Source organism: Opisthorchis viverrini (genome assembly GCF_000715545.1).
Source record: "Opisthorchis viverrini unplaced genomic scaffold opera_v5_330, whole genome shotgun sequence".
NCBI classification, from domain to species: domain Eukaryota; kingdom Metazoa; phylum Platyhelminthes; class Trematoda; order Opisthorchiida; family Opisthorchiidae; genus Opisthorchis; species Opisthorchis viverrini.
In genome coordinates this window covers 180,486-198,421 of record NW_008751991.1, presented here as the reverse complement: position 1 = coordinate 198,421, position 17,936 = coordinate 180,486, and the positions used below count along the sequence as shown (strand labels likewise).

The following is a 17,936-nucleotide window of genomic DNA, read 5'->3' as shown; positions in this document are numbered from 1 at the left end:
ATACTAAACGCAACAAGAGGAAGTTGGCAACTAATCGATTTACGCACTCTAGGGAATAACGATCGCATAAATCAGAGTCTGGGAGACAAAATCGTGAACCTCAAGTGGGACATGACAGGAGGCACGATTTAATCTAAAAAAGATACCAACTTAGTAGTACGAAACAACTATTCCACATTCTACGGCACCTTGGTGAGTTTATTCAAATAGGCAAATACGTGAAACACTGGTACATGGTTCCTTGAATCTTGCAGAGTCAATTTAATTGACCCGTAGAAGGATAAAGAGTAATTGAACGGAGCACATTCGAGTACAACTGATCAAACTAGATCACAGTGTAAAAAAATCGACAAGGAAAATCACTTTACGGTTAAAATAACATGGCGTTAATCTTTCATGAAGGAAAATACTCACAAGGTTGCTGAAAACTCTTCGACAGCCCACGAACGGTTTCGCCCTTGTTGGGGCTCATCAGGTAGGCGCAGTCCCCGAATTTCCATCGAATTTATGTTCTACTTGAANACTGTCACACGCATGCATGGTTTGTAGCACCACGGTACCGCCGGGAGCCTATTAACCCACGAAGACTTCCTACTGTAATGCATTAAGCACATTATCTCGAATATCGTACGAACTGAAACATGAGGCGGCCTGTGTGCAGCACATTCAGTTGTAGAACATCATAAACGAAAGATTCAGTTGAGTCCCTTGTGAAAACGAAATGGCGTTGAGCTGTTTTGTCTGTAAATCTACACCATCCATCAAATAGATAAACACCTAGCTCCACAAGTGTGAGCCTGGTGTCACCAAAGCAACTAACCGTTTTTTGTGTCTTCCGAGTAACGCTGTATTTCGGTATTATTCACCTGCAATTTCAACTAAAACAAAAAACAATCCCAAATAGAACCGGCCTCATTGAAAGTGCCAATTGAACTCGTTCGTCCAGTGTCGCATGCACAACCTCGTAATCACCGTTATGTAGCGTTCATTTCCTTGAATATTACTCAACTAGGACGGAAAAAATCAATCAATAATCATTCAAAATCCTGCTACATATAAGCAGTGATTCCCGTTGCGTTTCCCAGCCAAGTGTTGGCTTATATCAAACAACGAATCCTCAGAGTTTTAATTATTTCCAAGATTTCTCTCCGAACGCGCAGACAAAAATTGTCGTCACATGTCTGTAAGAAAGACAATTTACTCTCAGAGAACTTTTTGGGAGGATGGAAGCGAGAAATGGTAAAACGGTTGTCCAAGTTAACACGGGCGAATTCCAGAGGAATTACGTCAGGCAAATTCGCCATGAATAAATGAAACAAAAACTCCGAAACGTATATCTATCGACGGAGGAACAACACTGAGGTTCTTTTTCCATGATTAAATTCACCGAAAATCAGCAACGCATTCGAAAAACTTCTGTACTGACCAGTTCGAACATGAACTACGAGACATCAACGTCAGCAATCTGACAGTGTCACTTCGATTGGCGACGAAACGTTTGCAATTCAGATGCCAAACCAAGCGAACAAGTCAACAACGCCGCAAAACTACTCGTATTCCGTAACGTTCTCACACTCGTCCGACACACCGAATCGCGCCGACACACACCAACTGTGAGTGAGGAAATTACAGAAAACTGTATGCAAACTGCAAGCGCAAATTTCGCGAGATTACGTCACAACAGGATGTAAATGAAAACATTGCTGATAAAAAAATTAATGTCGAATAATTTTCCTCACCTGTGTGTCACGCGTTCTACACAAAGTTCTGCGGCACCCGCTCAACGTAGCCTGGAATCTCATGTAAAACGCCGCACAACTGTGCTTAATTCAAACTAACCAAGACACTTGTTCTGCGACATCGAGAACTAGTAAAACTTGCCTGTTGCCTGTGTTCTGTAACAGTTCCATAGTTTCATAAATGAAACTACTCACAAGGTTGCTGAAAAGTCTTCGACAGGCCACGACCGGTTACGCCCTTCTTGGGGCTCATCAGGTAGGCGTAGTCCCCGAGTTTCTGTCAACCTTATGATCTACTTGAACCCAAATTGCACTGTGTTCGAGAACTACACTCATTTGCGAATCAACTTGGTTTTCACGGGAGACTCAATTGAATCTCTCGTTTATGATGTCCTCCAGCTGAATGTGCTGTACACACACCGCCTCGTGATTCATTTGGCACATAGCGTTCTCCAAACTATTGTTAAATGAGCCCCATAGGAGAAAAGTACCGGCAGACGTCAAAATTTCTCGTAATCTTACTCGCCAATAGTCAACCTTGTGCCTTGTCTGGAAAGGCAACCGTTAGTAAGGTTATGAGTCAAACGATCGACCGACGGTTAGATAAAGTCACGTAACTGAAACCATGGAAGCCAGGTGTTCCACTGCACTCGGGTGTACACACCCTTCTAGCTGGTGAATTCTGATGAGCAAGGTCACAGTGATTGACAGTGATTTTAGGTTTCTGCTGCATAGCACTACAAGAGTAGAGTATGCCGAATGTTTGTGCTGACGTATTCGCATCAGAAGCTGACTGCTAACTGTGTCTGGATCACGATTTGACCCAGAACGTTTCGGACAGAAAGCTGATTAGATGGCAACACTCAGAGTTTTACTGGATCACACAGTACCACTGAACGTCAAAGGCTGTGGCTCAGAAGGTTGAGTAGATACCGTTAAAAGGCAGCCCCGTAGCCAACGGTTCGAGGCACGAAGTTAACTTGGTCCATGACCTGTTTTTTGAGTCAGCTCTTCTACTGCTCTGAAGATGTATTTTCGGGGTGTATGGTCTGAACCTGCAATTTCAAAAGAACTGCTGGAGAACACTGGCGGTAGCAAATATGATGGGATGTCGCAGAACAAAACTGTCTTGAACTAAGCGCAGTTGTGCGGCTTTTTACACCAGATTCCAAGCTATGTTGAGTGTGTACCGCAGAGCCTTGTGTAGAACGTGTGACAAACGGATAGGGAAAATTATTCGACATTAATTTTTCATCAGCAACGTTTTTATTCACATCCAGCTGTGACGTGATCTCGCAAAATTTGCGCTTGCAGTTTGCACACATTTTGCTGTAATTTCTCCACTCAGAGTTGGTGTGTGTCGGCGCGATTCGGTGTGTCGGACGAGTGTGAGAACGTTACGGAATACGAGTAGTTTTGCGGCGTTGTTGACTTGTTCGCTTGGTTTGGCATCTGAATTGCAAACGTTTCGTCGCCAATCGAAGTGACACTGTCAGATTGCTGACGTTGATGTCGCTTCATAATTCATGACCAAGCGTTTGAAAATTCACGGGCCATATATGTGGGATCGATGGGTATCATCTCAAGTGTGGAATAGTTGGGGTAGGGGGGTGACTTTGTCTTTGGGGAAATGATTCACTGACCATGTTTGTCATTTTGATATCACAACATTCGTTGCAACGCTCCGACCCCCTTCGGACATCGTTTAGTTTTCCTATGCGATTGATGCGGTTAACTCTGGAATGACAATCTGACATTTGTTCGTGACTGACAGTGGTGAAGTAGAGACTTGTCAAGATGAAACGGTAACAAAAAGCACGACGTTTGGTCGTAGTTCAGAATATTGTGCGATATATCTTGTCGTCGGTAACTATGGAATAAGTAGCGACCTCCAGGATATTGGTTTGACCACAGTTACCCCAGCAATCTATAAGTAGCTCGAATGAGTAAAATTCACCCGAAGAGCAAAATGTCCATATAAAATATCGTCAATTGTTCGGCCAACTAAGTACGTATGAGCACGTGATGTGAATTTTGTCACTGATGGACGATCAGGGTTGTATACTGTCCAAGCCACAATACGGGCTGTTTTGTTGTATGCCTGTGAGACTTGACCTATTCCAGCAGCGGAACTGAGACGTCTTCAGGTGTTCGACAATTGCTGTCTCAGAACCATAGCTCGTGTAGGTTGGTGTTGGCGAATCCCTAAGGAGGCAGTTAGAAAGCGCGTTTTCAGCTGTGCAACGGGTACTTCCATTGAAGAATTTGTCCAGCACCAGAAGCCGCGTTGGTTGGGACCTGTATTACGTATGCCGAGCTTGAAGTGAATACCTCCGAATGGATATTTATCTTCCGCCAAAGATCGTTTTGGATGCCCTAAGAACACTTTTTCTTCATACCAAAGAACACCAAGTAGAGATATAGCCGCCCGCACTATATCCAGCTTTCAACTATCTGGTGAGCATGGAACTTCACACTTCAGGTATTCCATACAGCAGAAGGTGCATTTCTACTCTGCGCTCAGAAGGGCATTTTCAACCACCTCGGCATAGTTTAGGATTCGTCTAGTGATTTGAAGGAGCGGGTTATCCAGTTAAGGATTAGTTCATAATAACAGCTGAACGGAAAAGTCTTTTACCAGCAGTCTGTCAAGTAAGGGTCTGAATACATATACATCAACGGACGCGTTTGGATATTCATTGCAGTAGCAAGAAGACCACGTAGACGTCGTTCATTATTAGACACAGCGAAGAAGGCGTTGTCAAACCAGATCAGCTACCGGTGACCGGTTTCCACCGTACGAGTGTAATGGCGATACTGCTGATGGGGGCTCGACAGCAACCTTGTAAGCAGTTTCCTTTATGAAAATATACTGCGATGTCTCGAATATCGTACCAACTGAAACATGAGGCGGCCTGTGTGCAGCACTTTCAGTTGTAGAATACCATAAACGAGAGATTCAGTTGAGTCTCTCGTGAAAACCAAATTGATTTGCAAATAAGTGTATTTCTTTAGAAGCGAGTTTTGCTTCCCTCTCCAATAGCCTCTAACTGGTTAGTTGACATTTTCTAATAAATAACCCCGCAGCGAAGGCCTTCTTCCTTTTACTGGGACACCATGCAATCTAGGGGTCCCATCTAAAACTGTCTGGGGTAGGCACATCAGCATCAACTTTGGTAACATGGTTTTATACACATGAAGACCCATTCAAAAGTGAGTGTATGTTTTGGTAACGGAGGAGTCAGTCAGCTCTAAACAGACTCAGAGCATCCAAGTCTAGTTGTACACAACCCAGACGCCAAGATCCCTGGCGTCCAGTGAAGGTGCATGAGGACAGTTTCTTGAATGATAATGGAGTAATACCTAGCGAAATGCACTCATTTCCTAACATATTTGGTTTTGCGGGACACCCAACTGGAAAACATTATAAACGAGAGATTCAGCTGCCGCAAAACCAAATCTGTCCGTAACTGAGTGTAGTTCACTCACTTCGTGCAATTTGGGTAAGAGTATAACAAAAGCTGGATGAAAACCCGGGAATAGCGCCAACCTGATCACTTCCATGAAGGACGAAACCGATCGTGGGCTGTCGAGGGATTTTCGGTAACCCTATGAGTAGTATGTTGTGACTAGTAACGCCTAGTTTGAAATTTTGGTCATATTAGGCAAGGTTGGCACTTTTGTAAAGCAAACATATTTCCACGGTTTCGAATATGCATTAGTCCTATGCGATAGTAACACCGTTCCCCCTGCGCAATGAAGGCTACTCATTTCCAGTCCCTAGAGGAGTCATGAAAGTGTTGCTTTTGGAAGACAGTATTGGAAGACGCCGCGAATTTTAATCGCGCCACGAAGACCAGAATGCAGAACTCACGCTTCAAGGTCTTGTGTAATTTTTTGTGCACGAATTAGGTGTTTAAACAATTGTCTGATCGTACTATCGTTCACCAAATGGACTGAGCATCCCGTAAAGTGATCTTCATACGTATGGCATGCAACTGCGAATGTTTTGTGCTCACAGATGAGACAAACTGGGGTTCGCCGTTTGTGTAGTTGGAAAGTTTTCTTTCCTCCCAGAAATAATAATAATAATTGTTCAGCTGTGGCATCCTTTCGGTGCCTAGCTGCCATGACACCCGAAAGAAGCACGAAGGATGAGATACTGGCAGATTGCCAAAGTCTAGACAGGCCAAGTCGGGAGGCGGAGGTCGGGTTCGAACCACGGACCTTCCGGTCAATAAATTCGTGCTCCAACCACTTGAACCATCTCTCCTAGAAAAGGCCACCTATCGAACGAGATCTACAAGGTTGTACCGACTGTACTTTATTTCGTCACTCTATGTAGGCCTTCTACAGAGACCCATTAGAAATGATCACCTTAAAAGGAAACAACCGTATGTCAGCAATCCTTGAAACACCACTTTAAAGCATCATCCCCTGAGAAGTCTCTCTTCTATGACAGTTTCCTACTTAAGTAGACAAATAAAATCCTTTTGACCGTTGGTTACTTCCAGCGGTAGTGTTCCTACAGATGAACGGAAAATAACTCCGCACCAACGACTGTAGGCTCTGGAAATGGCTGTAATACCGAAAAGTGATATGGACTATCACTTGGTAAAGTGCCCAGCTCAGTTAGCAAACCAACGATCATTGTCAACACCTGTGAAACGGCTAATATATTTGTCCAGTCAACTCATTAGCAGACAGCCCCGAGCTGTTTGCTGCTCACAGAAAGCGCCCATGATGAAGCAATGACATATTCAATGAGATTGCGAGCAAGCTTGAACCCGAGCCAGAGTTCTTGATGCAACTTCGGCTGGGTTTCATACGGTGGTGGCTTTCCGACGGAGTTCTGCCGTTTTACCTCATGAGGGTGTATGTGCACACTTTTTTCTGAAGATATTTTAACATTTCAGAAGTTATGATGGACGGTCAAAATATTAGTTCACTGTTCCCGATTTATCACTTCATTGTTCACTCGTACGTTGGAAGTCGGTCACTCCCTACCTCAAGAGAGACCACAGTCATAAATAAAACCACATGGACCGCCCTACCGGGGAAACTGCAGTCCCGTCAGTAAGGCCATATGGAAATGTTTTCTATCTACCCTCAGGGTTTCTGAAAACTCCTTGGCAGCCCGATTTCACTCTACGTGGGTTTCATCAGGTAGGCACAGTCCCCGAACTTCCTTCAACCGTGTGTTCTGCTTGACCTCAAATTGCACGCAATTCGACAGATACACTAATTCATCTATCAATTCGGTTTTCCCTGGAGACTCACTCCACTGAATTTATCGATTTTATGACGTTCTTAGGCAAGTGAATATGATGCACCAGGTTGCCTCATTTTTTCAGTTGCTATACTACCCCAGATATCGCAATGCCTTGCATAGAGATAATACACAACTCATATGGTTGCTGAAAATTCTTCGAAAGCCTAGAACCGGTTTCGCCCTTATAGGGCTCATCCGGTAGGTGCAGTCCCAGAAGTCGAAAGGGAGAGGTCAGGTTCGAACTCCCGGTCCGTATATTCGCGCTCTAACCACTGAGACATCTCGATTCAGTATACTGCAAAATCTCGGATATAGTAACAATGACAACATTAGACGTGCAGCACTTTCAGTTAAACGGGACCACGTGACTAAAATAATCATCTGGATTCATTTGAGCCCCCCGCCAAGACTGAAGGAGAGTATTTGGTGGATATCTGTTTTTAATCTACGCGATCTAGAATACAAGTTGAATCCGGAGTGCCAACATCACCTGATAGCTATTACTTCACGACAATCTACCCTTCACTGACTTATTAGGAAAGTAGAAAAAGCGCCCTCGGGCAAGCAAAAAAAGATTTACATAGCAAATTGAATCAATTGCTGGTCACAAGCATATGATCACCTACTGAAAAATAGCTTATATGGCTTGTTAGCATCGATCTATCTGACAAGTTAGCTTTACCCGTCTAAAATTAATTTACTGGAACTCAGCCAGCGCGATTGTTTTGAACTTGTGCTCACGTTATAAGCGGATCCACGGGGTAATTGCTGGGAAATTTTTTTCAGAGGATTGACTGCTCTATCAAAGGAATAATGCGTTGCTGAAGCGACCTTTCCGAGTGTTTATTTCATAGTGCAATGAGTGCTCTTCGCGAATGGACGAACCAGGTTAATTTCCGCTGTATATCATTCAGCACAATCCGTGGATTTGTTTCCAAAGACAACCCAAGGTCACTTGGGTGCACTCTGAATAATACGTCCCGTTGTATAGGGTCACCGCTTTTGGCCACTGATTTAAACGCCGAGCGAGATTTCATACTGGTGCCCTTCGATCCTAAAGCAAAGGCCAAGAAAAAGGCTGGGCAATGACAGGTCGCCCTAATTTTTCCCGTGGAATGAAGCAAAATGAACACACCGATTCTTCAGTTTCGAAAGAACGAGAACACATCCCATCCCATCGTATTACTTCTGAACTTGAACATGTCACTTGGATACCGCATATTCTGAAGGTAGATCTACCACCGCTTGGTCAGATCGGTGACCTGCCTTGATGGCTTCCAAAAAATAAGTTTGGTCAGTAAACAAATAGAGGGAGCCAAAGAATGTTGGCATCTCAGTGAGCATCAACACCGTTCGGACTGGTGTTGAGCACATTTTCCTGAGTAGGCGTGTAATCCGTGCGACAAACTTTACGGGAGAGAGCGTCTCCTAATCGAAGCTAAATGTGAAGTGTTCAAACCAGGAAAACTGACAATCCGGCCTACTCAACAGCTGCGATGGGGGTGTGGATGGAGAACTGAGGTCATCACGTGACCTGTAGACACGATCAGGTGATCAAACAACTTTGAATCACACCGTTTTAACCGAATTTCCAGAGGACAGGCCCAACAGTCTGGTCAATACCGCCAGGACGAACAGCTAATACTGTAAACGTGCTGTTGCAACCGAGGCGGATATGTTTGGAGCCGACGGTTCTGGAAGGTCTGGCTAACAATTGTTGAATTTATTGCTAAGCAGCGTCTCACTTCTTACAAGTGCCGTAAGACCAAGTGATTGGGTTGGATCGTTGATCGAAGTGAGTTAGTAACCGAAGGTAAAAGCTATGTTACGAGGCAAATAATAGAATTTTTGGCTTTTGAATTGAGTGAGTGAGGGAATGATTGAGTGAGTGAGTGTGAGCGAGCGAGCGCAACACCAACCGGTTAGGAGAAAGCCTAGTAGAATTTTGGCCGGGTTCTGAGGTCTGGCTTTGGTCGGTAACATGTCAGTTAAATATTCTTTTTGGACGATATTTGCAACTTTTTGGCTGTCTGGAAATTTTCAGTGGCTATTTCAATCCCGCAAGTGAATTCAAGCTGTGTCAAAAAGTCGAGCCACAGTACAGCCGCTTCAATTTTATAAGAATTCATCAGCAATGCTAATTCGAACTTGGAGCCTCCGGGTTAGTTGCTGATCATGAGCTAGAACGACTCGCTGCCGGCAACAAGGTGACGATTTACGGTTCTCCTGCGGCAAAGACTGGCTTCGCACAGAGGACGAAATCTCCATGGGAAATTTTTGAATCTCCTCACATCACCAACAAACAACGACTACTTTGTAAGGAACAGTAATTCACATGAGTTAACTATCACCCTGAGAAGTCTTCACTCGAGAATACAGTCAACACTTGACAACGTGATGTTGATTACGCCTTTGAATTGGCGCTACATCGTATCTAAGCGCGAGTTAGTCACACTGCTGGTCAGACTCTTGAAATCAACCACTAAGTGCCCGAAATCTACCGAAACTCTCAGCTCCACTAGATGTTGACCAGACGAACAACGCCCCCTCAATATGCAGCGCTTCACAGCCTTGTATCGAACCCAGACAGTGCGAGTCAGCATTGGTCAAGGTCAAACAATTTCCCTGCAATATGCAGCGCGGCACAGCTTCGTACCAAAGCCTGACCGCTTGCGTCAGCAGTTCAGACAGTGTTCCTCCAATAAACAGCTTGAGATCGTTGTATTTTTGGCATGACAGGCACTCACGCTCCCGCACTCGCTTGTTCGGAATATAGCTGTCGTGTTCCCCCCTGTGAGTCTTTTTTCCGGCACTAAGCCCTGGAGCGGGTCAGCAGTCAGATGGAACAGACTGGCGAATCAGCAGATATAACATATACCAAGAAAGTGTTCACCATCGGTCGTACTTTTGCTTAAGCAAGCGACCTGTTTGCAAATACCATTCGTTGTGGTGTCAATTAACGAAAGCTAAATATGTCCATTTGGTAGTTGGGTAACGTGGAACTGTCGGTTACATTGTACCAATCGCTCCTGAACAGTCTTAGGACTCAAATGACGGGACGCTCTTGTTCCCTCCAATTGCCGCTATTGGTCAATCCCTATTGAGGTCGGGGAAATTTTCGCCAACTGTTCTTCCTAGTACGGTTTGATTTGTTCACCCGGCCTATCTATCTACAGTCGATTAGAATATGGTAGAACGTAGACTAGACACCAGAGTCTGTCCATTCGTTTCGCTCAGGAAAGAAACATGAAAGAGTGGAACAAATGAAGCTAACCAGACAAGGGTGACTAATTCGTACATTTATTTGTCCTTGTTCATCCGCACTGTCTAGAAAGCCGGTGCTTTCATGGGGTGGTGACTGTGTTGATTACGATGGAGGCAGCGCGTTCGCTGCAGACAGCACCTCGAACATATATTTCAAGAGTCTTGGAATGACTTTTGAGAATAATACGCTTTTTTCCCTCAAAGAAGCTGAAGGATCTAACAGCATGCCGTTCCGAGTGGGAACCAATCGTAGAAAGAGTGCCTATGAATGCTCGTTCCCAATCCAGCATCCAAAATAGTGATGACATTTCAACACCGTACTCACTAAACAGATAGGTGAGATCATCGACAATCTCAAAGCTTCCTCAAACAGTCGTTTGAAACCTCCCGTTCTAGCACTGCTTCCTTCCACGATGTTGCCACATGTGTAAAACAGGCCACAGTGGGAAATCACGCACTAATCACATTGTTCAAACCAGAGTTGAAACGAAAACAAGGCACCAAGGGAATCAAAGTCAATCGTGAAGTGAGAACAAATGCGGCGCATAAGAATCTAACAGATTGCCTACATACAATCACCAAGAAAATAAAACGAACGTCAAATGGAGATGAAAAAATCGATGAGCAGTAAGCAATGATCACAGAGCATGAACAGTGAAATTTGACTGTATGAAAAAAAGGAAAGAAATGAAACCCGGACTCTGCATAATGGGAGGGTTTTTGAAAAAGGCGAATAGCATTCTCAAAACAGGCGATTCCGCGTGGGGAGGCTGGAGAGGAGATGACTCAGATATCACGTGGTGCAACGTCTGCAACTGGCGCTTTGAGACACCTTACGATGGGAGTTGGAATCGCCGAATTCGGTTGCATTTGTGGTTAAAGGCAGTGCCATCGAGGTGGGCACATCACCAAGCGCTGATGTCTCACCATTTTCATTGAGATCGCAAACAGCCTTTGGGGAGTTTGGACTAGATCGATGACAGACCAGTTCAACACCGGAACATGATTGAGGCTCGTTGTCTCCATTCCAACCCGAATTGACACTCAAGGGGACTGTAGACAAATCCTGGGGGACATCGTCCAAAAACTCACTGAGATCAGTATCAGCCTGTGAAGTGGAAAAAATAGTCAGAGAAACACTGAGTAACGTTCAAAACCTCATACACAACTCTCCCAAGTCAGGAACGACAAAGCTGTGGGACGATGAAACAGTTTGTGACAACAGACACAACTTACCTCGGATATACTCGAAATCAATCCCGTGGTTGTTGAGATGGAATTGGGTAACAGTAACGACTGTGTGGCGTAAAGTCGAGCCGACCGCAGTGCAGTCGGTTCGAATGAACGACGTCTCGGATTGACAAGGGCGCCGGGAGTTGCCTGAAGGCTGCTATTACCGGGATTGAAGGCCGTCTGTTGCAGATCAGCAGATAGGACAATGATCGGACTGGGTTTTCCATCACTTTCCCAAGCAATCATTTGACCTGTGTAACCTTTCTGACGCCAGAAGCGATTACGCACGCAACGGACGTGATGTTCTTTGTCGCTAAGACTGTCTATCATGTGCGCCTGGAGTTCACGTGCTAGGTTTTCGGTACTCTGAAAACAAGAGCGAAAATCGAGGCAGGTAAAACCCTAAAACACGTGAGAAGACATGCAAGATCTTTCTTCGTAGGCAAGGAATACGGACACAGTGTTACAAAACTGTGGTGCAGACGCCACTAGAACAACCATCCTATATCTAATCTGATTTGGAGTTTAGCAACACCATTCAGCTCATTATCACAGACAGATGGATGCTGAAAAAGGCAATCGAAGTGAGTACAGTGACTGCCAACAACAAATCATCTATACCACAAGTTACGAATACAAATAGAGTAGCTTAGAGGCCGACCATCACATGAAGCTCATTCAATCATCATCATTTGGCTTTAGTAGCCTTTTGGTGCCACCCGAAGGAAGGGCTGAGATATTACCAGGTTGCCCAAGTCTAAACGGGATTGGGAACACGGACCTCCGGTCAGTAGATTTGCGCCATAACCACCGAGCTCTCTCGATCTGTGTCACGTTATGTGGTTCTAAAATTGGCATCTGCTCAGCTCTGCAAGCTGTCCGGGGAAATGCCACCGTTTGAGAGTAAGAAGGAATTAAGCCGCTCGCAACTACAAACCTCGATTTTCACTCAGTTTGGACGATATGCCATTGTGTGAACTGACGACTGCTTCTCGCAAACGAATCGCGAATGGATCAACTGAGAGCTGATCAACAATTGTTCATGCTGACAATCAAGAGGAAAGCGATGAGATCGTTGCATACAAGCTTTCGAGTACACCATTGATGAATGCATTACAAGGGAAGTATACCGATATTGGAGAAGTTCAAAAAAATTGGTCTAGTGTTCAACTTCACTTCTGGTTCACTGTCGCTGTGAAAATAATGAGTAGGTATACCACGAAAGTGCTGAAGATGGGCAATGGGTGCACGTTGTTCTTACAATCGAAAAGAAATCAGAACTATCAAATTACAAAGCATCTGTACGGGATATAATGAAGCGTCGAGATTTAAAATTTCATGAACAAGAGGCATTTGATTTAAAGAGGGGATGAGGATTCCTAGACATTTTATGGGTCTGGTAAGATGTAATGGCACCGATAAGTCGGGTGAAGTCACACCGAATTTGTATTTCCTGGCTTGTGTCACAAAACAGGAGTACGTCAAACGTGACGGACTGCGCAACTTCATGATCGTAGTGGTGAAAAAACTCACCAAAGTACCCTCCTGGTTACTGTCAATGTAGTAGGACTTACCAGGTGAGTATGGGTATCTGCAGATGCTGAGGATGGCGTTGAAGAGGCACCTACTGAGTAGGGTAGAGAGTGCCTTCGGCCGTTGTATGCAACACATGCCCGACAACCGGGAGATGAATTCGTGGCGTCGGACTCAGAGGATAGCAGTTCCTCCACTAGGGGGTTCTTTTCTTGAATATGCCTTCGGCGACCAGGCTGAGCTCGCATCACGACTTTAGACAGTGATGCTTCTTCTGATGGTCGTGGATCGTGATTGGAATTGCTGACACCGACCGGTTGGAGGCTCAGCCTGTCAGGTCGACCAGTGGGGATTGGGCCGGAAAAAGAAATGACTGGGCGTGGAGGTGAGGCAGCAGAGACAACTTCAGAAACACTTGGAGAGGTAGCATAAACATGGGGTTTTCGACTCGAACGCTCGCGCGGCCAAAGGGGAGAGACCTGACCAAGAAGTGGAAAAGTGCGAGGGCAAACCGTACTGGAACTGAGTGAAGGGGTTTCGTTGGCAGGACTACGTGGACATGGTTGATCCACGTCGAATGAGCAGGATTCAACTGGCTGAGCTGTAACAGTGGCGGTTGCAGGGTAACTAGAAGTAGAGAGAAAATAGGATGCATATGAGGAAGATATTCCACAATCCTCATACGATTTAACAATGAACGCTAGTAACTTTCAAAGTGCAACAGCCAATAAAAAGGTGTGGGGGTGCTAACTCTGGAGCAGTAAACTGGTTCATGGAGGAGAGAGAGGTCACATTGATGAACTCTTCCTCTCAGCCACACCAGTCACTGCTGACTCACCTGACGTGCTGCGTACAGCAGAGCGAGTAAGCGAAAACTGTCTATGACGGATACCTCCTTACGATTTCGCGTATTTCTTCTCCCCCCCCCCCCACTAAGAGTACTGTCTCTGCAGGTCCCAGCACTAGGAAGTTTATCGTTGCCGTTAGCAGCAAATACGATGCGTTCGTCAGAACCAGAATCCTAGTCCATTTGCCAAATTTGATGTTGGGAATCTGAAACAAAGATGCAAATAAGCTGCACCTGTTCGAGAGTCGGATGGATACCTTCAGCATTAGGCGGAGACGTCACCTCAGTACAGTTTGTTTCGCGACGTTTGCGAAATGATACGGAGAAAAAAGGGGTCCACTGCTCCTGCTGACGAGCATCCACCATTGCCTGCGCTTCTTCTGAAATAACAGCGTAGACTTTGGTCATTCACTTGCCCACTGTTGTCTTTCATTGAGCTTTTCACGTTTACACAGAATATGCGCAACTCTATTATCCACTGAGAACACCAAGGATTCGGAAATCAAAATGGTTACCCCAAAGCCTGTTGTCCAGCAACGCTACATTTGAGGCCAGGACTTCCATCTGCTGTACTCAATCCAGTCGGTCTCTTCTAAGTGTTGGAAGGACCGCAGGCTCTCTCAAGGACCGACGCGACGTTCAACATGGCTGCAACCACAGCCCAACTCGACGAATCACTCGCCGCAGATTGGGATACCCAGTGAATCCAGAAGGTCAAAGAAATGGAAGAAGCTAATAGTGCTAAAAATGTCCGCAGGTTGTTCCACTTAACTTGTTCGGCCGGCCCCGAGTCAGCGAAACTATCTATACCCAGTGAATCCAGAAGGTCAAAGAAATGGAAGAAGCTAATAGTGCTAAAAATGTCCGCAGGTTGTTCCACTTAACTTGTTCGGCTGGCCCCGAGTCAGCGAAACTATCTGAGATTACGAAAAGTCTGGGTACTGTCGGTATAACTTAATTTACAGCGTGATTCTCACCGCGCCTGGTTTGAAAACGCTGCAAGATATGGCTGCCAAGCGATGCCCTATGACTTTTCTGTTGTCAGTTTCAATCCGAATTGCCGGAAAGTATGTGTGGATATGTAGGGAATTTAGAATGATTGTGGTAGGCTAGCACCAAGTCCCTTGCCCATTCGTCTTCATTCTTTTCTTCAAAATAAGGCTTTCGAATTATCCATGGTTGCAAGGTAGCAAAGCATCATGGTTGAACACTGATGTCATGTTGTCGACGATGGTGATTCTGCGGGAAAGTGATATGAAAAGTCTTGATTTTAGCACGTGTCTCAAATGTGTTGCTGATATCGACGAATTATCTACGGAGCTATTGGGAAACGGGTGTTCACTCGGGCTCAGTCAGCTCAAACCGCGAGGTGAGCAACACGTGACATAACAATCCGATAGACCAACAGACCGACAGACAGACAGGCAGACAGACAAACAAACAACAAACAAAAAACAGACAGACAGAGAGATGACGAGGCGTTTGGGTGTTGTTGATGCCGGGTGATCAGGTTGAGGTCTCAGTTAACCTCCGTGAACATGGCTGTAGATGCTGTAATAAAAAACGACTGATTGATGTTAATGACGTTTGTGCCGTTAGCTACTTTCCAGATTGCAAGGTGTTTGCGGCAAGTTAACAGCAGCCTTTTTTCGATTCGACGCTTTCTTCTCTTCATTGTAGGGGCATAAATGTAATCAAATAACCTATGTGGTGCATCAATGTCAACACCATTGTAGCTGTCTGTGATGATGATTACGACAGCCTTCCCGTCAAGCCCTTTTCGCGTCGGTCAGACTGAATTGCGATGTTATGAGGTAGTCAGATTTAGAGCTCAAATTATATAAGAGAAAGTGAAAATAGTTTGAGCGAAGAAAGCGAACGACAGACATGAATACATTCCAGACGACTCGGATAAACGCTTATTCATGAGTGCCACTTGAAATCGGGATGAATAGGATAGATGCGAACGGAACAATCGATCGTACCGATTATGCCCACTGTCCCATGGCTTGCGGAAAAGAAAGTAGACAAAAGTCTAGGATGAGCGATTAGGCATGCTTCCAAACGACAGAGAATATGGGAGCTGAAAGGAAACAATTGCGCTCATAAACACACACATACACAGAGATAGATAAATTGGGAAGCTTGATTACAAGTTTTCAAAAAGAAATGGGGTTCGAAAGTAAACCCGGTCGGCTAACAAAAGGAGTTGATCTCAGCAACACGATAGAAACTGTAGAAGCAACCAAAATGCGAAAAACAGAAACGAGGAAGCTGTATTCATCTTGGATTACCAATGAACAATGGCACTTACACGGAGACCGATGGAGAATCTAGGACGATTGGATTCAGAGTATCCGACTGGGGGCCTTGATTGAGTGCAGGACAATGCGGAACAACGGTCAGACGGCTTAGTTCACTGTTGACAGACTGACTCAACTGTGTACATGTGGCATCGTCCGTGTCGGACGTATTCAAAGCCGATCCACCCTCTGAAAGTGCTCGAGTACGGTGATAAACAGCATGGAAGGATCCCGGGGAATTCGAGATGGATGATCTGGCTAGAGACCTCACCGAATCCAGGAGTGAATCTTGACTTTGTCTTTTGCGCTTATGCAGGATAGATGGGGAACTGGAATTGGGGGAAACAATGTGTCGGGTTGCCGCTGCACAACCTGAAAGTTGCTGATAGGACGGCAAACAACAGTCGTTTGAAAGAACGGGGGGAACACCGGTTTGTTGAGCCGGTTCGATGGTCCGATGGTTCTGTCAATATGAACATAAGGAAAAAACTAAAGTTTTAATAGTAGCTGTAGCATGCAATAAAGAAGCTGTCGAATACACTAGCAAAGTAGCCGAAACTCAATAAAGCTCGAGTGGAACCTGATAGTAAAACTGATAACAAGACACCATCCCTTAATAGTACGATAAGCCACCTCAATGACGACTTAAACCAGCAATGGTAAAGTGGCTTTCGTGAATTGCCCACATGAAGTTTTTCAGCCACCCCTAACAGGATATATGCGGTGAACGAATCACAGTAAGTCGGTTGGAAATCCCCGTGATGAATAGAGAAAAAGCATTCTAGAAAGCGAAATGGGGGCGAAATGGCTCAGTAAGTAGAGCGCGAATTACTGACCGGAAGGTCCATGGTTCGAACCCGACCTCTGCCTCTCGATTTCCCCTGTCTAGGATTGGACAGTATCCCAGCCCTCGTACTTCCTTCAGGTAGAATGGCAGCTAGGCACTGAAAGGGTGCTACATCTGAACGATGCTAGAAAGCCATACTTGGGACTTCGAACTAAAAAAAACGCAAAAACACCGCAGGCAAAACTAAAAAAACGGACAAGTAGGATTCGTTTACTTTCAGCTGGGGAAAAGTGAAGAACGGTGCGGCTGAGACATGAAGGAGAATGAGAGACCACAAGGTCTTCTGGTGCTACACTGTGTAATCAGCAGAGTCGCTGCCCGTCCGGTCTGATGAGGGATACCAAAAGACAAGACGGACTACGTACGCTTCGCCGAATGGAATTCGTAACGGATATGAGAATGAATGAGTAACTTGAAGGGCAATTGCAAAAATCGACACAAGCGCACCGCCTTCGGTGGTATGCGGTCATCAGGACTGAACACTCATCCGTCCGCTAAATCGCTTGTTCTTCCACGAATGAATTTGCCGCAACTGAGGCAGGTTGAAATATACGAAACGTTCACATGGTGAAACACAATGCTTCGTTATCTCGGTTTGACGCTATCCAAACGGGTTTAACGACGACGCCATTCGGTGGCTATCCACACTATCAAGAACACAGTAAGCACATCTCGCAGCTGCTTGAACGCTTGTTGTGTCGGAAAATTTGTTTCCCACCAGGCACGCGGTTGGAAAGAGAGTGTTCGAGAGAGTGTTTGAGAGAGTTCTCAAAACTTTGAACGTTCAACTATAATTTGTGTAGCCAGGCGTCAGGATATCTCCAGTGTCCAGATCAGATAACCAGTTAGAACTGTGGGAATCACCAAAAAATACTACCACAAGTATACTACATGTTGG

General features: G+C 45.2%; 1 protein-coding gene across 1 annotated transcript in view; it reads right to left on the bottom strand.

Annotated features, from left to right (window-relative positions):
• Positions 1-10,722: 10,722 nt before the first annotated feature.
• Positions 10,723-17,936, bottom strand: part of T265_10093 (hypothetical protein) — a gene marked incomplete at both ends in the record, with an annotated part of 36,388 nt that continues 29,174 nt past the window's right edge. Inside the window, 4 exons of the mRNA XM_009176363.1 lie at positions 10,723-11,383; positions 11,512-11,874; positions 13,083-13,668; positions 16,203-16,654. Of these exons, the coding sequence (XP_009174627.1) occupies positions 11,069-11,383; positions 11,512-11,874; positions 13,083-13,668; positions 16,203-16,654 (1,716 nt within the window). The remainder of the gene's footprint in view (positions 11,384-11,511; positions 11,875-13,082; positions 13,669-16,202; positions 16,655-17,936) is intronic.